Below are 26,074 nucleotides of genomic sequence, written 5' to 3'. Positions count from 1 at the left end.
GGGCAGTTGTATAAAGACCCTTATCTTTAAAAATAGATGAATGTGTTGTCAGGATCTTTTAAAAAAGTTATCTACCATCAACGTTAACCCTGACATGGGTTTTAATTCTGGAACTGCCCCCCAAAAAAATGATCTTTATATATATATATATCATGTAGATGTTATATGTTTTCTGTATTAACAATATAGTTCTAAATTGAATATTGCTTTTATTATTTATTACTATTAAAGAAACATTCTGTCTATTTCAGCTTATATTCACAATTTGTGTAATGAAAGTAAAGAAAGTGCTATATCTAAACTGTTGGCCCATTGGCCACTTCTTCATACCGGTAATAATGATGCCAAAAAGGAATACTTAAGACTGATTCCAATTATCTTGTCATATTCAAAGGAAAATGGAAGTCACATCGAAGACACTAGACAATTATTGTCATATTCATTGATTCATCCAGCATGCACTAGTGAGGAACGGTCACAATTCACCATGTGGATCGGTCAGTTGGAGGAAATATTTACATATGGAATCCAGCAGCAACAACAACAAAATAGTGAAAAATCTAGTGACACAAACTGTTGGCAAGAAAAACATAGTGAAGAAAACCATCACACAACTTTACATGCTACATATTCTGCTCCTGCTAGATATCCTACAAAATCTCCATGTAAGTGACTCGGACAAGTGTTTAATTCTGAAAGTTCTTGGTATTATCAAGTCATAACAGTATCACATGTATATATAAGTTAAAGTATGACAATAAAGACTAGATACAAAATTAATTCTTATAGTAGGTCTGACACACTGTGACACATGAACTACCACACATGCAATTTCCCCTTCAGGACTGAGGTACAGCAATGTACTGGGTAAGCTAGTAGTAGGCAACAAAAAGTTATGCATTTATGTCTTTGCTAATGTTAAAAATCTTTACAGCACAGCTTTGAAATAAAAAATTACCTGAATATAAATTTTTCTGTTCATAATGTATTTTCACACCTCATAGTGCAACTATATATGCTAACCAAAACCAGAAGCAAAATTTATATAACTGTCACTGAACAGATTGTATTTTCTTTTTTTTGTTACTACATTTTGTACTTTACTTGTCAACCAAATATCATGAATATATTGTATACTATTCAATCTTAAGGTCTTACATTTTGTTTCATGATTGAAAAAGGGAAACATGTTTTATGATCAATAAACTAATCATTGCTTGTATTATTTCAGTAACTCGTACTCATGCACAATTAACCAGAACAACATCTTTAGTACCTCCACCTTCCACATTAAATGTTTCTATCAATGAATGGTTATCATCTAGTGACACACAGATACACCGTATAGAGCATGCCCCATTATCTCCACAGAGTAGTATCACGTCATCTGGTAGTAGTAGTGACACACATCAGGAAGATGGTCCACAACCTACTCGTAACAGCTTTCTGGAAGGTCGAAGTGGTATGAGAGGTGAGTATTATATCAATAAATGAACCTTAACCTTTGTAAACAGGATCTTTTAAAGTGGATTACAATTGACCTCAAGTCAACGCAAATTTTTCATTCATGGTATTGGTAAAAATAGGCTCAAAGTTTGAATAGTTTGCTACCTTTAGTTTTCTATGCAGTTGGCATTCCATTTCTTTTCTTGCAGCATAAATAATAACAGATTATCTTTGATCATCTCAACTAGATAGATTTTCTCGCTCAAGCCGGTACGACGAAAGCGAGAAAAGCAATGGAGTTGAGATGACCAATAATAATCTGTTTATCGCTATTTTACCTATGACGACGTTAGTTAGCAACGCAATGTGCGTTCTTAGTTTCTAGCAATAACTTTTCCATCTCAAGGTAGTAGCATGATATGAAAAGTTATCACAAAAAAAGATCAAAGGAAAAATGCACAAAATAGCGATAATGAACATTATACAAGACCATTGTAATGCACAGGATATATTCATTTAAGCTTTTGAATTTAAACATTCACAGTCTGAGAATAAACATTTTAAAGTTGAGGGGACTGGAGTTAAATTTCAAATTGTTCAATATGGGAGCATCTAGTGTTCTATTCCTAAATAAAACTGATATTTTGCTCAAGTCTCGGATGGGCTATATCACACATTTAAAAACAGAATTGGAATTCAGATAACATTTAGATACGAATATATAGTTCATGTGTAGTTATGCGGGAGCTTTATATCCACAATATATAAAACTAAGGAACACGGAGAAGTAAACTTGAAAATTCCAACAATAGGCACCATATTTAAATCTCAAAATTGCAGCAATATAAATGCCTGATAATAGTAAAAGAAACATTCAGTTTGTTGTGATTTTAGGTCGTTGAAAAACTAAGACATACATTTTGTAAGTTGTATTTGATGCATACATGTACATGCAAGTCGTTTATAAAGTTATTAAAAAATGACGTCACAGTACATTATTGAACAAAACTTAGGAATAAAACATTCAGTTCTGTCGTCACTAGAATATTGACCAAAACGTATATAATTGAACATTGGTCATGTTGGTTAGTGGTAATGTTTTAAAAGGGAGAAACTTCTACTTATATTCACAATAATAAGCACTCAAAATAGAAATGTATTTTATTTTCTATTTCAGATGTTCCCATGTGGTTGAAGTCTTTAAGGTTACATAAGTATGCCTATCTTTTCCAACAAATGACATATGAAGAAATGATGAATTTGACTGAGGAATGGCTGGAAACTCAGGTAAAATATTTAAAACAAATTAAAGGCTTTAAGTTCATAGGTGAGACTTGCAGACAAGATAAAAAAAATAGTAGATTTGTTTTTAATTTCAATTCCGTTTTAAATCAACTGCAGTGAAAATTAGATGTTCAACACTGCTTCAACAATGGATCTGAGAATTTATGACTTAATGAAATTTAAAAGAATTGTTATTGGTACATGTTATTTTGCTATTAATGAGTATACTAATCAATATCAGTGGTTGGACAATGATTGATCTGTTCAAGTATAGCTTACATCTATTTTTGAGGTTATTATTATGAAACCTGTTGTAACTCCAGTCAGAATGTTCTATAATTAGAAGCTTTTTTTTCCAGAATGTTACCAAAGGTGCTAGAAACAAGATTGTATTGAGTATAACCAAGTTGCAGGAAAGGCAGGCTAGATTGAGAGATATGGAAAAGGTAAAAAATTAGATTGGAATTTTGATTGATTTACTAGTATATCTTCTCAAACATTTGTTAAAACGCATATTATTTAAGTACCTGTAGATTTATTAGAGTATAGTTTTCCATTGCATTGCTGATTTTGCTGTGAATCAATTATGAATTCGAACATTTCGAATTAAAAAAAAAAGGCATTATGGATCTTGAAATAATTGAAACCAATGTGAGTAAGGGCTATTCCAGAAAAAAATGTATGGGGGGGTTGGAAGGCACATTGTATTAATAATGCATGGGTGATGGGTATCAGAGCAACTTTTCACACTATAATGCACTATAATTCTCAATTACAATTGTCTGGGTGGCGGGTGCTGACAAAAACTGCCTTACAACCCCCCCATACATTTCTTTCTGGAATAGCCCTAAGAATATTTTACTGTAAAGAATAAACTTTGACAAAAAAGATACACAAAATTGTTTATTTATTAACATATCTAATTTATCATAAGTTCTTAATATAACATGCCAAATTAATAGTACAAAAAAAAACAAAATGCAAAAACTTATAGTTCTAGCAGCAAAAACATCTTTAAATTTCCAGATTTACCTGGATTAAAAGGGAGAATGAGGTATAATGTTTACAAGATTTTAGTCTTAGCATAAGTCAAACATATGGTTCTTTCTATACTTGTAGTAGTAAATTTATTATTTCATGTATGTGCATTCTGATCTTGAATCTAAATATTTTTCAGGAAATAATGGATGGTGCATCTTTGATAGAAGCTTTAAATGAAATGAAATCCATGTTAAACAGTCCTCTGAAAGGATTTAATCAACAATCAGAAAGTGACAATTCTATTGCTGTAAATGACATTCCTTCCCAGTTTACAAGGACAATGGGAAAAGGTTGGAATTTAGAATTTAGTCAACAATGAATCCACTGATATTTTGATATTAAGAGTTACCCTTGACAGCCTTTTTGTAAATCTCGAAACTATTGTCACATATATTATTAGCAAGCTTGAATGAGAGGATTTGTAACTACAGACACATTCTTCTTTCATTTTCTGTTATGTTGAACTGAAGCGAAAAGACTTTAAATTGAAATGATAAAATAAGGATATTAACATGTTGCATAATACATGTAATTTAAATGATTTTGATTTATTTCACTTCATATTATTGATAAACTTTATTTGGCTTGAAACTTAAGTTTTACTAATTTGAAAGACTTTGTCTGATTTTAAAAGCTGTCTTTTGTGACTATATTTGAAATACTTCTCGCAAGGATATAGTCTCTTTTCGCTGATTCTGTCTAATTTTAGCATTAATCAATATTAGATGAGCAGACATATTACAATAGCCAATGAAACAACTATATGACATTGACCAAATGATGTAGATGTTAGCAAACGTATAAATGTTCAATAAATTTGTTGAGCACATATCTGATATTTTTATTTATATTTCAGTTTGTACACAGCTGTCTGTCTGCAGTCAGCCAGATGACCAGAGTTGTAATTTGTACATGATACTGATAGAAAAATGTATCAACCATGAAGTAAGTACACTTCTTTAATATTTATAGCTTATTGATAAATTGCATTATTTAGTAATTTACATAATAAGGTAATTGCATAATTTTTCTCTTGCACAATTTTTTTTTATTCATTTCATGTTTTAAAAAAACCTGAAGTTTTTCAGTTAATTGCATATAAAAAAATTGTATTTCAATAATTTCAATATGTTTAATTAAATTTTTACAGTTTTTGACCCAGAAATGGCAATATCAATGCAAGATTTATGTTTAATTTAAAGCCGCAAGCACAAAAAGTAATGTTATTTTTTGTTTTATTTGTGTGTTTTTTTCAATTTGAAAAATATTGCTATTTTACGAAATTTTCCTTTGATCTTGCTGACTGAAAACTTCTTTTCTCAGCATAGTCGAGTTATATGAGAATTTATCGCTAGAAACTAAGGGGTCATGTGGTGTTTTTAATGAAATTGACATTTTGTCATAGGTATAATAGTGATAAACAGATTAATATTGGTCATCTCAACTCAGTTGCTTTTCTCACTTTAGTCATGCTGATAAATATCATTTCAACATTTTGTTATTTTCAGGCTTTTACTGACAAACAAAAGAAGTTACTTGCTTCATGGAAATTACAATTACAGAGAGTATGGCAACCTCAAGGTTATAGTAAATATGGCCATGACCGAAGAAAAATAGGGTATGTTTACTGGTCTAATAAAAATCAAGCACTTCTTGTAGGTCAATAATTCAAATCATGTCATAACTTTGTAGTCATACTACTTGTTCAAACTTAATTGATAGGAAAAGATAATGTTTGCATTGTATGAGCAATTTCTTTTCATCACTCGGTTCATGGTATTTAAAAAAAAAAGGCATGCAAAACAATGAAAAAATAGGTACCACTAAAATTTAATTAATGATGTCAAAATAGGAGATCCCAAATATTGTTATAAAGCTGAAGTACACAGAATGTCTATACATTTATTTTATATAATACTTTTTTTCTTTTTTTTTTATCGACAGACCTGACCTGAATCATCTATATCAACATATTAAAAATATCTGGCTTAATTTACTTAAATTTGATGTGCTAGGAATTTTTGGTCCTCAATGCTCTTCAACTTCGTACTCTATTTGGCCTTTTAAACATTTTTTGATACGAACGTCACTGATGAGTCTTTTGAAGACGAAACATGTGTCTGGCGTAAATATCAAATTTTAATCCTGGTATCTATGATGAGTTTATTTGATATGAAAATCTGAATTCTTCAAAATTATAAATGACATTTTATAAGTTAACGAATGTGTTTTTAGGTGGGGAAACACTTTCCCAATGTCAACTAGAGGAGGAATAGTGCAGAAACCAGTGATTAGGCTACAAAAATCTGGTCCCCAGTTTACTATTGGTCCCAAAAGGTCTATAGTAGGAGGAACAACCAGTGGACATGCTCCTTTACAGAGAAACAGTTCATTGAATCCGGATATGTTTACACAGTCATTCTTATTAGAAGTAAGTTTTCATCATAGGTGTCTTTGAAAAATAAAAAAAAAAGGTAGTCGTTCAATTTAGTCATTGCAATTTTGTTTTTACTGTTTTCATTGTAATGGAATAATATTTGACACAAATGCTGTTTAAAATGTGCATATTTGCATTTCAAAGAAGTTATAGAGCCCTTGTAGAGGAAACAGAGATTATGCAACATAAAGCAAAATTAATATTTATATGGGTTAATCATAGCATGTCTGAAGTGTTAAAATACAACTCTTGTAAATCGATGGTCTGATTGCATGCTTTGAAATTTGAATACATAATTGCCTATTTTGATGTTATTTAATGTTATTTTTTACAGCATGGAAAAGCTCCTGTCACAAGAACATATTCAGCCCCATTAAGATCAGCAGCTAGCTACGGACTAACCATGTCAAGTAAGTACATGAACTGCACAATTGTTTTAAAAAAATGAATTGAAATATACTTCCACTATTCTAGATTTTCTAAATTTGTTGTAAAAACTTGGGTAAATATATTGATAAAATTTTAATCAATTTTTATTCTTAGAAAATAAATAGCCAAAGAAGTATGCCTTCCAACCCCAGTTTTATTCTTTCAATAATCAAAACTTCTATGAATTAAATTGTTGTTTTATAGCACATAGAAAGATATAAAGTGTTCCTAATACATGAGTAACTAGTCTGCAAGAAATTAATGAAGCTTTGTTTGCCCAAAATCTGTTTCAAAAGTATTTTCGTATGCAACCTGAGAGAATAAATTACAAAGCATACAACAGCCATTAGATGTTCTTTATTTTGTAGATTTCGAACAATCATCAACAGACACTGCAGAGAATTATGCTCAGTTGGACTCACTGTGTCTTAGTGTGACAGAACATGCCTTAGGCAGTTTAGGTATTTGAAATTGATAGTGTTCACCAAATTATTTCGCAATCAGAAAATAAATACAAATCAACATGAATAAGTCAAACTTGAATTGCTCCTTAATATATTAATTCATCAGTAAAGTTGGAAAATTGCAACAAATGGGCTTATGTGAAAATAGCTGTATGCATAACTGTAGTCATTTTTGTGGCACATAGAAAAGCCAGTAAAAAGTAAGCTTCATAAATCCATATTTATTTAAAGACCATGGTATATTTAAACTGCTATTTTATAAATTAAAAAATAATGGAGGATGTTGTGAATTTAAAGAAACAATCAGGGATTCAATAAGCTTTTGGCCCCTGACAAAATTTCCCTGTTTCAAATTTAGAAAATATCATTTCAAACAGTGTTTGCAAATTAAAAATAGTATGAATAAAACTACCTGTAACCATCTTGTTGCATAAAACAAGTTGCTATTGATGGAATTGATTTTTGTTTTTGCTTGTGCTCTGTTAACCCTTTCAACGCTATACACGGCATATGCCGCGATGACATACGCCGTCCGCCACTGCTATTCGCGGCATATGCCGCGATGACAACGGATTTTTCGTAAGGACTCTTAAACCATTCGGTTTTCATTCGGGTCCTCTCTAATTTTTCCTTGTATGAATCGAGGATATGCAAGGTCTCATTTGCGCTTGAAATCCCGGCAATTTTTATTGTAAAATCATGCAGTAGAAGGAAAATTGAAGGAAAATAAAAACAAATATTTTGACAAATGCAAATGGCGGAAATCGGAAACGAAGCTGTAAATATGGAAATATTTCAGCATTTCTATGGCGAAACTGATGACGAGGATTAGTTAAAAGGTTTCTTGTTATCTCAATGTGTTTATTACATTCAATTCGTGTGGGAAATATGATTTGATCGATCATTACGAGACGTAGAAAAAGGGGGGAAAACGGAGGTTGACTGAAAATTTTGAGGACGAAGCCACTGATTTGTGCCATGATTACATAATACGTTGTGTATGGTGCAATACGCTACGAAATCGAGCAATTGATGTCTTCTTTATTATATGGCAGATAAAAAAACTAAATAGATGAAGACGAAAAGTAGTTTTTATTCAAAATTCAACACAAATGTAACAAATTACATCTTTTACCTGTTAATTACCTGAAAATGCAGGTAACCTGATAAAAATTTTACTGAAATAACTGCCTAACATTACAGTTCATACTCTCCTGAGCATTTTTCATGCAATAACTTTTTCTGTATCTCTTATAATAAAAAAGATACAGCAGTCTGAAAAGGAATATACTGTTCTAATGAATGAACACAAAAAAAAATGCAGCAGCAGCAGCCATTTTTCTATTTTTAGCTCACCTGGCCCGAAGGGCCAAGTGAGCTTTTCCCATCACTTGGCGTCCGGCGTCCGTCGTCGTCGTCGTCGTCCGTCGTCGTTAACTTTTACAAAAATCTTCTCCTCTGAAACTACTGGGCCAAATTAAACCAAACTTGGCCACAATCATCATTGGGGTATCTAGTTTAAAAAATGTGTGGCGTGACCCGGCCAACCAACCAAGATGGCCGCCATGGCTAAAAATAGAACATAGGGGTAAAATGCAGTTTTTGGCTTTTAACTCAAAAACCAAAGCATTTAGAGCAAATCTGACATGGGGTAAAATTGTTTATCAGGTCAAGATCTATCTGCCCTCAAATTTTCAGATGAATCGGACAACCTGTTGTTGGGTTGCTGCCCCTGAATTGGTAATTTTAGGGAATTTTTGCTGTTTTTGGCTATTATCTTGAATATTATTATAGATAGAGATAAACTGTAAACAGCAATAATGTTCAGCAAAGTAAGATTTACAAATAAGTCAACATGACCAAAATGGTCAGTTGACCCCTTTAGGAGTTATTGACCTTTATAGTCAATTTTTAACCATTTTTCGTAAATCTTAGTAATCTTTTACAAAAATCTTCTCCTCTGAAACAACTGGGCCAAATTAATCCAAACTTGGCCACAATCATCTTTGGGATATCTAGTTTAAAAAATGTGTGGCGTGACCCGGCCAACCAACCAAGATGGCCGCTATGGCTAAAAATAGAACATAGAGGTAAAATGCAGTTTTTGGCTTATAACTCAAAAACCAAAGCATTTAGAGCAAATCTGACATGCGGTAAAAGTGTTTATCAGGTCAAGATCTACCTGTCCTGAAATTTTCAGATGAATCGGACAACCTGTTGTTGGGTTGCTGCCCCTGAATTGGTAATTTTAGGGAATTTTTGCTGTTTTTGGCTATTATCTTGAATATTATTATAGATAGAGATAAACTGTAAACAGCAATAATGTTCAGCAAAGTAAGATTTACAAATAAGTCAACATGACCAAAATGGTCAGTTGACCCCTTTAGGAGTTATTGACCTTTATAGTCAATTTTTAACCATTTTTCGTAAATCTTAGTAATCTTTTACAAAAATCTTCTCCTCTGAAACAACTGGGCCAAATTAATCCAAACTTGGCCACAATTATCTTTGGGATATCTAGTTTAACAAATGTGTGGCAAGACCCGGCCAACCAACCAAGATGGCCGCCATGGCTAAAAATAGAACATAGGGGTAAAATGCAGTTTTTGGCTTATAACTCAAAAACCAAAGCATTTAGAGCAAATCTGACATGTGGTAAAAGTGTTTATCAGGTCAAGATCTATCTGTTCTGAAATTTTCAGATGAATCAGACAACCTGTTGTTGGGTTGCTGCCCCTGAATTGGTAATTTTAAGGAAATTTTGCTGTTTTTGGTTATTATCTTGAATATAATTATAGATAGAGATAAACTGTAGACAGCAATAATGTTCAGCAAAGTAAGATTTACAAATAAGTCAATATGACCAAAATGGTCAGTTGACCCCTGAAGGAGTTATTGCCCTTTATAGTCAATTTTTAACCATTTTTTCGTAAATCTTAGTAATCTTTTACAAAAATCTTCTTCTCTGAAACTACTGGGCCAAATTAAACTAAACTTGGCCACAATCATCATAGGGGTAACTTGTTTAAAAAATGTGTGGCGTGACCTGGCCAACCAACCAAGATAGCAGCCATGGCTAAAAATAGAACATAGAGGTAAAATGCAGTTTTTGGCTTATAACTCAAAAACCAAAGCATTTAGAGCAAATCTGACAGAGTGTAAAATTGTTTATCAGGTCAAGATCTATCTGCCCTCAAATTTTCAGATGAATCGGACAACCCGTTGTTGGGTTGCTGCCCCTAAATTGGTAATTTTAAGGAAATTTTACTGTTTTTGGTTATTATCTTGAATATTATTATAGAAAGAGATAAACTGTGAACAGCAATAATGTTCAGCAAAGTAAGATTTACAAATAAGTGAACTTGACCGAAATGGTCAGTTGACCCCTTTAGGAGTTATTGCCCTTTACAGTCAATTTTTAACCATTTTTCGTAAATCTTAGTAATCTTTTACTAAAATCTTCTTCTCTAAAACTACTGGGCCAAATTAATCCAAACTTGGCCACAATCATCTTTGGGGTATCTAGTTTAAAAAATGTGTGGCGTGACCCGGCCAACCAACCAAGATGGCCGCCATGGCTAAAAATAGAACATAGGGGTAAAATGCAGTTTTTGGCTTTTAACTCAAAAACCAAAGCATTTAGAGCAAATCTGACATGTGGTAAAAGTGTTTATCAGGTCAAGATCTATCTGTTCTGAAATTTTCAGATGAATCAGACAACCTGTTGTTGGGTTGCTGCCCCTGAATTGGTAATTTTAGGGAATTTTTGCTGTTTTTGGCTATTATCTTGAATATTATTATAGATAGAGATAAACTGTAAACAGCAATAATGTTCAGCAAAGTAAGATTTACAAATAAGTCAACATGACCAAAATGGTCAGTTGACCCCTTTAGGAGTTATTGACCTTTATAGTCAATTTTTAACCATTTTTCGTAAATCTTAGTAATCTTTTACAAAAATCTTCTCCTCTGAAACAACTGGGCCAAATTAATCCAAACTTGGCCACAATCATCTTTGGGATATCTAGTTTAAAAAATGTGTGGCGTGACCCGGCCAACCAACCAAGATGGCCGCTATGGCTAAAAATAGAACATAGAGGTAAAATGCAGTTTTTGGCTTATAACTCAAAAACCAAAGCATTTAGAGCAAATCTGACATGCGGTAAAAGTGTTTATCAGGTCAAGATCTACCTGTCCTGAAATTTTCAGATGAATCGGACAACCTGTTGTTGGGTTGCTGCCCCTGAATTGGTAATTTTAGGGAATTTTTGCTGTTTTTGGCTATTATCTTGAATATTATTATAGATAGAGATAAACTGTAAACAGCAATAATGTTCAGCAAAGTAAGATTTACAAATAAGTCAACATGACCAAAATGGTCAGTTGACCCCTTTAGGAGTTATTGACCTTTATAGTCAATTTTTAACCATTTTTCGTAAATCTTAGTAATCTTTTACAAAAATCTTCTCCTCTGAAACAACTGGGCCAAATTAATCCAAACTTGGCCACAATTATCTTTGGGATATCTAGTTTAACAAATGTGTGGCAAGACCCGGCCAACCAACCAAGATGGCCGCCATGGCTAAAAATAGAACATAGGGGTAAAATGCAGTTTTTGGCTTATAACTCAAAAACCAAAGCATTTAGAGCAAATCTGACATGTGGTAAAAGTGTTTATCAGGTCAAGATCTATCTGTTCTGAAATTTTCAGATGAATCAGACAACCTGTTGTTGGGTTGCTGCCCCTGAATTGGTAATTTTAAGGAAATTTTGCTGTTTTTGGTTATTATCTTGAATATAATTATAGATAGAGATAAACTGTAAACAGCAATAATGTTCAGCAAAGTAAGATTTACAAATAAGTCAATATGACCAAAATGGTCAGTTGACCCCTGAAGGAGTTATTGCCCTTTATAGTCAATTTTTAACCATTTTTTCGTAAATCTTAGTAATCTTTTACAAAAATCTTCTTCTCTGAAACTACTGGGCCAAATTAAACTAAACTTGGCCACAATCATCATAGGGGTAACTTGTTTAAAAAATGTGTGGCGTGACCTGGCCAACCAACCAAGATAGCAGCCATGGCTAAAAATAGAACATAGAGGTAAAATGCAGTTTTTGGCTTATAACTCAAAAACCAAAGCATTTAGAGCAAATCTGACAGAGTGTAAAATTGTTTATCAGGTCAAGATCTATCTGCCCTCAAATTTTCAGATGAATCGGACAACCCGTTGTTGGGTTGCTGCCCCTAAATTGGTAATTTTAAGGAAATTTTACTGTTTTTGGTTATTATCTTGAATATTATTATAGAAAGAGATAAACTGTGAACAGCAATAATGTTCAGCAAAGTAAGATTTACAAATAAGTGAACTTGACCGAAATGGTCAGTTGACCCCTTTAGGAGTTATTGCCCTTTACAGTCAATTTTTAACCATTTTTCGTAAATCTTAGTAATCTTTTACTAAAATCTTCTTCTCTAAAACTACTGGGCCAAATTAATCCAAACTTGGCCACAATCATCTTTGGGGTATCTAGTTTAAAAAATGTGTCCGGTGACCCGGCCATCCAACCAAGATGGCTGCCATGGCTAAAAATAAAACATAGGGGTAAAATGCAGTTTTTGGCTTATAACTCAAAAACCAAAGCATTTAGAGCAAATCTGACATGGGTTAAATTGTTTATCAGGTCAAAATCTATCTGCCCTGAAATTTTAGGATGAATCGGACAACCCGTTGTTGGGTTGCTGCCCCTAAATTGGTAATTTTAAGGAAATTTTACTGTTTTGGGTTATTATCTTGAATATTATTATAGATAGAGATAAACTTTAAACAGCAGTAATGTACAGCAAAGTAAGATTTACAAATAAGTCAACATGACTGAAATGGTCAATTGACCCCCTAAGGAGTTATTGTCCTTTAAAGTCAATTTTTAACAATTTTCATAAAATTTGTAAATTTTTACAAACATTTTTTACTGAAACTACTGGGCCAAGTTCATTATAGATAGAGATAATTGTAAACAGCAAGAATGTTCAGTAAAGTAAGATGTACAAACACATTATCATCACCAAAACACAATTTTGTCATGAATCCATCTTCTTCCTTTGTTTAATATTCACATAGAACAAGGTGAGCGACACAGGCTCTTTAGAGCCTCTAGTTTTGTGTAGCGTTGAAAGGGTTAAGATGTTTCCATCAATGTTATACTAGTAAATATTATATATAGATTTTTGACATTACAAAGATGGATAAGGGTTGAGACATCCAATATGATTTGGAATGCAATCATTTGTGTGCTTTGATAAAGAATAACTATACATATTAGCAAAGCACACTTTTGTCACAGAGAGAAAACATATGTCAATAACGACGACAAGTATAAACCTAGCAAAAAGAAAAAAAAGAAACAGGTGAAATCAGAATTTATGCATGAGTATCGATAGTTGTTGTGACTGACAATTCTTTAATAAAGATTATAATAATTAAATTTCCTATCCATTCAATGCCGATATGGTTGTTAAGTTTATATAATTATTAATGCAGTGCTCAACAAGAATATTCAGTGTAACAACTGGTCGATTATTATGCAGTATTGATTATCCAGGTTCCAGTTTCTGCTTATTTTATAGTTTTAACCAGTAACCTACTCTGAAAATTTTGATTATTATTAAAAGAAATCTCAGAAATTTCATATAGGTTCACTAGCAAGTTTAATGTGCTTGTTGATTTTTTCAATTAGTTTATTTTACTTTTACTAATACATAATGATTCTAGGAAAAGAACTGCCTTAATTTCTTCATAGTTAAGACTATTTTTGTTTTATTTGACTGGTAAGTTTTGACGCTGTTTCTTGTTTCCGTAGTTCAGTCTGCGCCAAAAACTTTTTCATCTACTAGTCCGGAAACTAAATATCAAAACTTGTCCCTATATGACTATATAAAATTTTGAAACTAGTCCGAATCAATATTAACTAGTCTGGGTCATCGGACTAGTGGCTAACGGTGCAGACTGTTAGTTTGATTGCACTGATTGCTTGGTAATTAGCAGATATAAGAAGATGTGGTATGAGTGCCAATGAGACAACTCTCTCATCCAAGTCACAATTTGTAAAAGTAAACCATTATAGGTCATAGTACTGTCTTCAACACAGGGCATTGGCTCGCACTGAAGAGCAAGCTATAATAGAGGGCCCTAAAATTAGGGAAAGCCCCAGACCCATCTATCTTCTATCAGCTGCTCAAATTAGCAAAAAGCCTGTTCACTTCAAACTTTTTGAAAACCCTGAACAATATAAATAAGATGCATTTAATAATTCAGACTTAGTATACATACCCAGTAGGAAAGGAGATTAAGACCATATCACTCCTGTCAGCTGATATTTCATAGTGAATGTTTGAAATTTTTGAAACTATATAAATAAGTTTATAATATAGGATTAAACTCCTTTTCAAAGGACGTCATTGGTGTATTAACTGAAAAAAGTCACTCACAAAAAAATACAAGTCTGAAGGACTTACTATGTAAGATTCTATGATGCTAGGGTTAGTACTTCGCTTTTGTAGGCAATAAAAAGACGTTGTGTTGCTTTCAATTCTATAATTCAGATCCCATACAAGTTTGCGTTACAATAACGTTACGTCAACAATAGTAACGTTGGGTACGTTTGAACAAGGTCGTGAATCTTTGACACTCCGGGCGCCGAAAGTGAAATATAAATAGAAATGAAATGAAAATTTGACTAAATTGAAGACATAAATCATAATTCATCACTTAACTTTAAAGTCTATGTATCATAAAAGAAAGAATTAATCACTTTGAATTTGAACAGTCTATTTCGATCATAATTTGAAAAGTTATTTTGTCCACTCGTGAATCTTTTGTACGGCATCTGACTTCGCCTGACGGAACATCTTGGGTCGTGTAACATCCTCCGGGTCAGATTCAATACAGTTCACTTCGATTGGGTATAATTTCGAGATTGGGCGGTTGGTGGTTCCGTTTTTAGTGCGAAGTTTTACAGTTCTGATAAGATTATCCTCTCCTTTTACGAGTTCTTCGACAACGGCGAGTTTCCATGAATTTCTTAAAGTTTCGTCATGTATTTGAACAACATCACCAATAGCTATCGATTGTTCGTTATTTCCTACACTTCTGTGATGTTCCCGTAATGAGGTCAAATACTCATATTTCCATGGCTGTTGAAAGTGGTTTAGAATGTCTCTTTGTAATTGAACACGTTTGTTAAAGTTAATTGGTTCAAAATGTCCATTGTTTTCACTAGCTGGATATGGAAGTTGCGTAATTTTTCGACCATACAAAAGATGTGATGGTGTCAGTGGTTCTGGATCCGTAAGATCGGATGAAACATACGTTAGAGGTCTATCATTGAGAGTTGCTTCGATCTCTGTTAACACAGTTTGTAAAGTCTCTAAATCGACACAGTTACTTCCTAATACTTTCTTTAAACACATTTTCGTTAACCCAATCAACCGTTCATAGAAACCACCAAACCACGGAGCTTTCTTTGTAATAAATTTCCAATTTGTTCCTGTAGAGCTTAGACTTTCGCGCACTGAATTTGAGTTTGTAAGATGTTTGATTTCTCGACTGGCAGCTTCAAAAGTTCGTGCATTATCAGATATTAGTAACTTCGGTAAGGATCTCCTGCTGGCGAATCTTCTGGAGGCTAACATAAATGTAGGTTCTGATAAGTTATTCACAAGTTCTAAATGAACAGCTCTCGTCGACGCACATGTAAACAAACATAAGTATACCTTTGATTTTGTATCATCTGTATTTCGCACATACATAGGACCAGCAAAGTCTACGCCTGTAACAGTAAACGGTATATCCTCGTGTAACCTCTCTTTGGGCAGTGGCGGTGGATCAGGTTGTTGGTAAGCATGCCCTGTTACTTTCCGACAGTTAACGCATTTTCTAAGAATAACTTTGACTCGTTGACGAATTCGAGGTATCCAGTATACTTGTCGCAAGTGTGTTACGGTAGAGTTGACGCCTTCATGTAAATGATTGATATGAGCATCCATAATAATGAGTGAAGTGAGTCTATGTAACGGAGGTAACAAGTATGGATGTTTAGCTGATTCCTCCAAAGGTGCATGTTGAATTCTCCCGCGGCAAAGTACAAGTTCAATTGTCTTACAATAGACGGCTTAACTGTCACAGATTTGTTGAAATAATTAAACACTTCATGATATTCTGATTTCTGAACCGTTTGTATCCATGTCAATGTAGCATGCTGTATTTCATTAACGGTTAATTCCGACAATGTTCTATCACTCCGTGCTAACTTACAGTTTTGTATAAATCTTATTACATAGGCTGTAACACGTATTAATGTCTTCAAACTGCTATAACGTTCGATATCCATAATCTTATGTATGCCAAATTCTTGATGTTTCTGAGATGTGAGTAAGACGTGCTGTTTTTCTGAGGTTTCATTAGTGGGAATCTCCATTATATTCTCGTTTTCAACAATTTCGTTTCCGCTCCATGTTGGCCATTGTGTTTTGTCTGTTATCCACTCGGGTCCATGAAACCATAATCTGTTGTTTATGAATTTCATTCCTGTTATGCCTCTAGTTAATAAATCTGCAGGATTTGCATCCGTCGGACAATAACGCCATTTTTGATTTTCATTTGACTCCTTAATTTCCTTGACTCTGTTTGCGACAAACTTTTTGAGTTGTTTTGTTGATTGAAGCCATTTCAAAACGATCTGACTGTCACACCAGAAGTAGATGTTTCGCAAGTCGAGCCCCTAAAAGGGCAGCCATCAGTTCAAGATTAGGTAAAGTGACACTTTTCAATGGGGCAACTCGATTCTTTGCCATTACTAATGCAGACTCCTTTTCTGTGACAAGATACGCACAGGTTCCATAAGCTAGTTGACTTGAATCTGTGAAAATATGTAATTCTGCTGTTTCAATGTCCGTTATTCCTGAACACTCAAAATAACATCTAGGAATCTCAATGTTCATTGCAAATTGTAGATCTTTGGTCAAATCACTCCATGTTGATTCGATTTCTTTTGGTAAAGGGCAGTCCCATGCAAACTTTTCTTTCCACAACAATTGCATTAACATCTTTGTTCTGACGGTGACGGGGCTAAGCAGACCTAGCGGATCATAAATGTTTGAAGATTGTTTTAAGATCTCACGTTTTGTTATTATCCTTTCCGTTGTTGTATTTATGTTGTTTCGAAACGAGATTTGATCGTTGTTCACATTCCAACGGAGACCAAGAATTTTGATGTTCGTATCTCTTTCTATGCATTTTTCAGATTGGGCTAAGCGTAGTAATTCTGTGCTATTTGACGTCCATGATCTCAGATTGAATCCTCCTCTTGCCAATAAATCTCTTGATTCTCTGTAGAATTTTAGCATTTCTTTCTCATCCCAGAAGCTTGACAAAACATTGTCAACATACAGGTCGTTTTTCAGTATCTCGGCTGTTTTACAAGAATTGAGTTTGAAGTGCTTCATAAGGGTGGCATTCAAGATGTAAGGTGAGCATGTAGTTCCAAATAGAACGACTCTAAAACAGTAAGTTATCAGTGGACTGTCTGGGTCAGATGGATCACTCAACCAAAAAAATCTTGTGACGTCCCTATCTTCTTTATCCAGTTCGACATTCAAAAACGCTTTCTCTATGTCGGTAGTCACTGCGTGCTTGTGTAATCTGAATCTAGCTAAAATTCCCGTCAAATCGATTAACATCGGCGGAACTGACATGAGACAATCGTTTAAACTAGCCTTGTGAGGTGATTCATGACAACTACAATCATAGACTATACGTATAGGAGTCGTAGATGAGTCCTTTTTTACTGCATGGTGAGGAATGTAGTGAATTCTGTTTGACTGGTTTCCATTTTCTGTTACCCGCTCGATGAACCCTCGGCGTTTTTGGTCCTTAATTATGTCGCCATACATTTTCAGCATGTTGGTATCCTTTTTGAGTCTATCGATCATATTACAAGTTCTGCGTAAAGTGACATTATAGTTCGTAGGTAACTCATTGAAATCATTTCTCCATGGCAGTTTTGCGGTATAGCGATTATCTTGGTAAGTTATGCATTTTGTTTCGTATTCATCATTGAAGTCTTTCATGGTGGTTGTTTCTAATTCGTCTGCTTTGACACCAATAGATTCTAAATCCCAAAACTTTTCCAGGCTGCTTTCCTCTTGCTGATGTTGAATCAGTACATTAAACATTCCTGTTGATGATTGTTCTCCTGTAAAAGTATGCATCGGTCCTGACAACAAGTATCCCAAACGGGATTTTACGGCCGTTGGCCCATCTCCTCTGATCATGTGATCCTGCACAATACTCCAATAGTAGTCCGCTCCAATTAAAAGAGAAAGCTCAAATTTCCTATCCTCTGTGACTGGGTTAGCTAATCGTAATCCTTTGAGATATGGCAGTTTTGAAGCGATGACATTTGTAACATTACTGAGGGGTGCGGCAATGCGCGGTACTATCAGTACATCCATAGGAATAAATCCACCAGTTTCAATTTCTAAAGTAATCTGAGCCTTATCCATGTGTCTCACGTTCTGGTTGGCGTTTCCAAAAGTTGATAAACTAATTGTAGAATTTCCACAAGGTTTAAGTTGTAATTGTGCTGCTAAATCTTCTGAAATAAATGATTTCTGAGACCCTTCATCTAGTAAAATGTTAGACATCACGCTCCGATCCTCGAACCATACAGGTGCTACTGCTGTCTTAAGAAGTATCTCGGTATGTGCCTGTGCTTGTGGTGTTGACGTGTAAAACGTTGACATAGGGTTACTTTCTTCTCCATTAACATTTACTGTATTGACGGCGGCGGCATCAGCGGGGGGTACAGGTGCTTGAGTTTCCTGATTACATAGAGCAGTGTGATGTCTCTTGTCACATTTACGACATTTATATCGTGATCTACATTCTGATATCTTATGTTTACCAAAACAGTTGAAACAAAGTTGTTTTTTCTTGACTATTTCGTAACGACTGGCATTATCTTTAATCTCTGAGCAATCAACAGCTGAATGGGATTTGTTGCAAAATATGCATGGCTTGGGTTTATTCGATTCAGTGTTGTTCCTGGAGTTTGTGTGTACTCTATTGACTTGTCTATAATTTCCTTTCATTGTAGCCTTTGTTACAAACGATGCGGTAGGGGTTAAATTATCTGTGTTCATAGCGTGGCCAGCTTGTTGAGCGCGCAGCTCCTTACCTATAGCCTTCCGTAGTAAGTCTATGGTCCATGTACTTGTATCATGCTCTCTTGTCAATGTAGTTCTCAATTCCGGTGGTAGTTTTCTAAAGATGATGGGTGTAAGTACTGTTCCAAAATTTGTTTGACACTGTCCTAGCGATTCTAGGCCTCTAATACTAGTTTCAACTTTGTCATAGAATGTTCTGAGACTGTTTAATGACATTGTGGGGTTTGGCAAATCGACTAGTTTTTGCATATGTGCATCAATAATGATTCCTTGTTGACCATATCGCACTTGTAGTAATGAAATTGCTTGCTCATAGTTTGCGTGTGTAAGTGACAATCCCGATATGCAACTTTCCGCTTCTCCGTGAAGCTGGGCCTTCAAGTATGTGAAACGTTGTACGTTTGTCAATGATGGGTTTGTATGGACAGTAGTTTCGTACGATTCCCAGAAAGTTTGCCATAGAAGTAAATCTCCCGAAAAAGTCGGCAAATCTAGTTTTGGAAGTTTGTGATAGAACTTATAAGTTTCATTTAATGGCGGATCTCTGTTGATCTCATATTCTCCTTGTGAGTTTGCACTTGCCGATGTTTGCATGTGCTGATTTGTATTATGATTGAAATTATTTGAAGATGAATGCGTTGTACTAGTATTTTGTACGATACTTGAGGTTAATTGACTCACCGAGTCCTGGGGTGTACTTGATCTCAACTCCAAATCACATTCTTTGTAGCGGCGAATATTAATGTCTATATGCTGATTAAATTCGTCTGCATCCAAAATTTCCTGTTCCACACTTTCTGCATCCAAGGAATCCAATATTTCAGCGTCTAGTTTCTGCAAAAGTTCATGTTTCCGTTCAAGGTTTTCAATGGCACTATGAATGTCCCGTCGGGTGATCTCTCCTTCGTTGATTTTCTCGTCAGTTTTGTGAATCTGTCTGGTTACGGCGCTTCTGTGGCCTCCTCTCACTGCTTTCAGCTTATCCTGGTCATGTCACCAATATGTAAGATGCTATGATGCTAGGGTTAGTACTTCGCTTTTGTAGGCAATAAAAAGACGTTGTGTTGCTTTCAATTCTATAATTCAGATCCCATACAAGTTTGCGTTACAATAACGTTACGTCAACAATAGTAACGTTGGGTACGTTTGAACAAGGTCGTGAATCTTTGACACTTACTGTATATAAATAAACATATTCCCTAATATGCAAATCATATAATAATTATTTAATCATGTTTTATAGATTTGAATGATCTCGACCATTCATATAAAAGTATTCCCTAATATGCATTTCATATGATAATTATTTAATCATGTTTTACAGATTTTAATGACCGATGATGGTGTGGAATGACCAATCATATAAAACATATTCCGTGATATGCAAATCATTTGATAATTATTCATGTTTTACAGATTTGAATGACAGATGATAGTGTGGAATGGCAATCTTTTAGCAGGGTAAAACAGACCAGTGTTGAAAAACTCCAGCTCAAACGATGGTTATGGACACCTGGTGCTTGCCATATTTTATCACTGTGTGATGTGTATATATGTTATTACTGGATAAAAACAGTTTTAAAGTTATTTTAACTGTTGTTAAACAACTTGTAATAATATGATTATGACCTGAAATGTTTTTAAGATGTGAATGTTGCCAAAAATTCAACATATATATGTCCCTTTTGTAAGGTTGTATTGTGTAGAAAATTGTCATTGATCTCATGTGCCTTCCAATTGAAACCAGTCTTTGTTAGAAAATCAAAATATGCATTGTTTACAAAACTGTCTATTTTTACATTTCTTACTTTATCATTCTGCTTTATTGGTGCAAAACTAAATCATGATTAAAAAAAATGTGCTTTATACATTGCTCAACCATGAACATGAATGTTTGTATCAGTATTTTGCAGTGTCAATCCAGTCACATATTAAAACCATGTCGTGCCATTTTTTTGTTCAGTATAAAGGTCATTGAAGTGTATGAAATTATAAATAATTAAGCGAGGTTGGGTTCATGTTTTGAGAAACACTAGAAAAATATGTACCATCTTCTTATGAGACAGTGCCATGTTATTAGATAGAGAGAAGACTCTTTTTATATGTAATTACGATAAAACGTGTGAGGAAACTAGATGTAGGTCTGATTTACGTGTAGATAATTATCAGGATTTTGCACTATGTGCCCATGTATTTAGTAGTAGATGTATAAAAAAAATATATAATTACTGCAGACAATAGGTGTATAGTAGTGGACGTAATAGTCCTCTGAGAGGATTGTCCGATTATTTTCCTTAAGTTATATTTATGTTCATAATTTATGTTTATAGAAACCCTACAAAGCATTTAAAATTTTAGCAAGTGTTCAGTGCATTAAAGTATAAAAGGGTGGAAAATGGGCTCTGATGTTTAAAAAAATTCACAATTCCAAGAAGCTATTCATATTTATTAAATGCATTCCTGCAGATTTATAAACTAGATATTTTATTCATGAAAATATTATTTGGGCAATATAAAACCTGGATAAGAAATTTTTAGTGGTTCATTTTCATTAAAAAAAAAAAAAAGAAGATAGAAAATTTCATGCTTTTTGTAGGGTTGCAAAACAAACCTCATCTCTGTTATAAAGGGTACTTTTACAAAACATATAAAACTATGATAATTTATTGAACTGCTGGATCAGTTTATATATAATCAAGGCAGCTTTGTATGTGTGTGCCTTGATGGAGGAATGTTTGTAATGCTGTACCAATCAAATTCATTATTTCTGGTACATATATTTCTCAAAGAAATCATTGTATGAATCATTTGAAGTATTGTGAGTATTATATATATACAGTGAAACCTGTTTAAATCTAACTGCTTTAGGACTTGAGATTTTGTTCGGTTTTCGTCGATGTTTGGTTTTACAAGGTTCACAACCCATACAGTTGGTATGACAGTGCCTTTAATAGAACATGTTTGGTTTATACATGTTTTCGGTTCAGTCAGGTTTCACTGTACAATTTTTTGTGACAATTTATGCACCAGTAGTATAGGTGAAAGCACAATTGATTCTGATGTCATTATCGTGGCATCACAGATGCTTTATATACCTCATTTGAAGGCTTTTGTTATTGTATATCACCACAGCAGTATTCTCTTGTCTTAAATTTGTATATTATTCTAGAATTCTCTTTAAATACGATAATCTTTAATGACACTAGTAGAATGAATTTCTCTACCTATATGTGATATACAGGGATGGCTCTTTGAAAATTATGCATTATTTCATTTGTGTGATTTAACATTTCAAGGCAAATTTTTTGGTCTGTAAAGCGGCCATCATGAATTTAAAAAAATGAGTTCCATCTCTGTGTGCTCTGTTTCTAAAAAAGGAACCGCACCAACTGTCTTTGAAAAACCAAAGTAATTGAACAGAGAAAATATAATTATTATTATTTGAGTTAATGGTTGTCTCTGGTTCAAAAGGAAAACAAAGCCTAAAGATTTGTTCATAGGGAAAATAATAACAATGGAATAATGAGGTTTTGTAAGCCATTAAGGGTGATTTTTTTTATGTATTTGGAAGTCTAGTTTTCTTAATTGATTAAATAAAGAATTTACCATTTTAGATTTTATTAAGGTTTTTTTTAAGTTAGAACATTCTTAAAACTGCAGACCTACATTTTAAGATGATGATTATGAAAATAAAAAAGTATTTGTTTTATATATTTGGTACTTGACCTTACTTTTAGACAAAAATACCTCTTTTCACAAGGTTAATTTCTTGCTTGGAGCAGGGGTTACTAATTCTTCTATGGCCTTTTGTTTTGACATACTATTTGAATGTAATATTATATATCATTCTGGTATTAAACTGTAGAACAGACTTAGTATTTTACAAAACTTGAAGGTTGTAGTAATTACGTGTTCAATTATTTATAGTGTCCTCATTATATAGGACGGGACAGTAGTCCTGTGTGAGTGAATGAAATTTGTATAGGTTTGATTGAAAGATTTATAAAAAAAATTAAGAACTAAGATTGTTGCTGACTTCAATGAAATGTAAGCATTAGGCCATGCTTAATTAATTTTTTAGATTCTATTTTTTTTAGGAAGGCTTCAATTATTGTGTGTTGATTTTCACTAATTGCCAGGAACATTATTTTTGAAAATGTAAAATATGAATTCTGGAATGGAAGTTGTATGTGAAATTTTTGTGAGTCTAAAACAATTTTTTATGTGGCCTTACTTTATAGATTATTATTAAAGTGGCAACATTATTTCACATCACAAGAAATAAAGAGCAGTTGTTAAATATTTTATTTATAAGTGTATTCTCATTTTAAAAAAACTAAACAGGTTTTTGGTCTGTAGTACCTGTAACAATATTTATAAAAAATCAAGTCTTGTATACCAATAATATTGATGTATTTGGCAGGTTCTTTATTTTTATATCTGTTTACAATAGTATTGATGTTAATATGCATGCAGTTCAAAAATCATGATAGTCGATTTAAGATTGTAAAAGACTTATTTATTATTATCCCTATATACAATCACGTATAGGCTCTAGACTGGATTTAGTTGCACACTAGATCAGAGATCTAGATTTACGAGAAATTGCAGAATACAAAGCATGTACTAATTTATTTTACATTACAAATCTCTTTGTCAAATTTAACTATCAGAATATAGTATTTTATATGTCAGATAAAAATCTTTTTACAACAGTGTTATACTATAGAAATATTTTACAATTTATCAAGACTGCTTTTACACTGTTAATGCAGGTAGTTATCATCTGATGCCTGAGGCTTCTTGTACAAATGTTTTGTTACATTTTTCTCTTGTTATATTTATCAGTTTGTTTTTGCGTCATATTAGTGTATGATAAAACTTAAAAGCCTGCAATACATTCAATAAAATAACAAGTTGCAACATCTTTATCTGTTCAGTTTTCAATTATTTTTTTTTGGAAAATTCAAATGTCAGTGATTTTTGAAAAATGGTAAAGAAGGGATGTAAGATATCAATGTACAACACTAAATCTCTACACCCACTTTGTTAAAAGGTAGAGCAAATGGAGCTTTCACTACATATCACAAGCTATGCTAGATGTTGATAGGCTTTTACCTTAGCATTCATCATAATTTGACTAGGTAAAGGGGCAGGAGGTCTGGACACACTGGTTTACCTTTGTTGTTACTACCTCACAACTACTCAAAGTATTCCAATATTGATCTCAGCATTCATATTTCACAGTGCTTTATTTTTAATATGTAATATTAATTTGCAGTTTCTGTTACATTAAATTAGGTTTCTCGATAAAAAAATATCTGGTTTCAACAGAGTCAAAAAGTCTTTTTACCTGAATTTTATTTTTTAAAACTGAAATTTTTGAAAGATGTAATATTTTTCATAGCACATATTCTACCTATATATGTATTGACTATAGATGTGCATTAAATCTAAGGGCAGGGGCTAGGGTATTTGCAGGCTTATTTGTTTTATCATAGTTTAATAGAGGTGCAGAAATTATGTTTGTTGAATCTCTTTATTGTTAATCATGTTTAGACGTTTAGACAATTTGTTCGTTAAGAGTTGAATATTATAATTGTTTTCAGCATCTGAAACCAAACTTGTTTTTTCTGAAATTATTTTTACTTGAAATGAATGTTAACAAATTAGATATCACTTATTATCTTGTCTAAGTGTTGTTTAAGATTGATGAAAAACAAATGAAAATTGTGATCCTTTAATAAATTAGTTTTCTTGTGTGATTATTGTCAAGTTTTAATCCCTCCACAATTTAATTCTATTACACATATCTTTCTGTACTGTGTATTATTTAGAAATCATTGCTCTTTTGTCAGACACATTTTTGTGAGTATGGGAACAAACATTGCTTTTGACAACAAAATGAATTTAATGTTGCTAAAGCAGATAAATAAAATTTTCATCCGTATTGTTTGAAGATATCTGTATTTTTTAATTTGGAGATTACTGTTCTTGATAACTTAGAATATTTTGTCAATTAAAATAAAAGACTAGCAAACAAGCAACGAAAAATACAAAATCAGGAGCATTAATTATTCATTCAATTTAAAATGTAAAAATTTTACCTAAATGTGTAAAGGAAATACAAGGAATCTGCTTGAGTGTCAATTACAGAGAAATGTACAAGTGTGTAGATACATATGTAGCCAATGTGATATTAAATTGTTTTGTAAAATCAAGTAACTTTTTACACGAATCTTGATAGTAGTCATAATTGTCACATTAGAATTTACATGCAAAACATCAAACTTATTTTGGTATTTGAGGGAAATAAATGATTGAAAACATTCTTTTGTAATTTATTTCCCAATAGTCGCAACATTATCATTTACCACAAGAAAAAGTGTTCATCTCTCTACAAAAATATAAGCAAAACAGATATATAAAACTGGTGAACAATACCATCAAGCAGTGAAAATTTCAATACTACGATAACATTAAACTCCTTGTAATAGGCAGCAATAATAGACAACAAGTCAATTCAAAGTTATCTGACTATTCTGAAAATCATTGGTAGGATTGATTAATGTTAAACGCCACTTTGAGCACACTTGAATTTCCATTGGTGGGGGGAGCTTGAGTACTTAGAGAGAATTACCAAAATGTGGCAGGAAAACTATAAGGATAGAAATCGAAAAACACCTTGCCTATGAGTTATGTGAGATTTAAATAACATTGCCCATGTTAACAGTTTTGCCCGATAAG

General features: G+C 33.1%; 1 protein-coding gene across 2 annotated transcripts in view; it reads left to right on the top strand.

The window, feature by feature from the left end:
• LOC139516503 (protein Smaug homolog 2-like) overlaps window positions 1-25,656 on the top strand; it is a 33,340-nt gene extending 7,684 nt beyond the window's left edge. For both annotated transcript variants that reach the window (XM_071306656.1, XM_071306657.1), the window contains exons 3-13: window positions 252-665; window positions 1,232-1,471; window positions 2,624-2,733; window positions 3,090-3,176; window positions 3,908-4,061; window positions 4,628-4,716; window positions 5,280-5,389; window positions 6,007-6,202; window positions 6,543-6,618; window positions 7,006-7,098; window positions 20,744-25,656. In XM_071306656.1, coding sequence (XP_071162757.1) covers window positions 252-665; window positions 1,232-1,471; window positions 2,624-2,733; window positions 3,090-3,176; window positions 3,908-4,061; window positions 4,628-4,716; window positions 5,280-5,389; window positions 6,007-6,202; window positions 6,543-6,618; window positions 7,006-7,098; window positions 20,744-20,760 — 1,586 coding nt within the window. In that variant the 3' untranslated portion in view covers window positions 20,761-25,656. The remainder of the gene's footprint in view (window positions 1-251; window positions 666-1,231; window positions 1,472-2,623; window positions 2,734-3,089; window positions 3,177-3,907; window positions 4,062-4,627; window positions 4,717-5,279; window positions 5,390-6,006; window positions 6,203-6,542; window positions 6,619-7,005; window positions 7,099-20,743) is intronic.
• The last annotated feature ends 418 nt before the right edge of the window (window positions 25,657-26,074 follow it).

Source organism: Mytilus edulis, chromosome 3 (genome assembly GCF_963676685.1).
Source record: "Mytilus edulis chromosome 3, xbMytEdul2.2, whole genome shotgun sequence".
Classification (NCBI taxonomy): domain Eukaryota; kingdom Metazoa; phylum Mollusca; class Bivalvia; order Mytilida; family Mytilidae; genus Mytilus; species Mytilus edulis.
The sequence above is the reverse complement of the archived record's forward strand: the minus strand, read 5'-3'. Positions and strand labels throughout refer to the sequence as shown.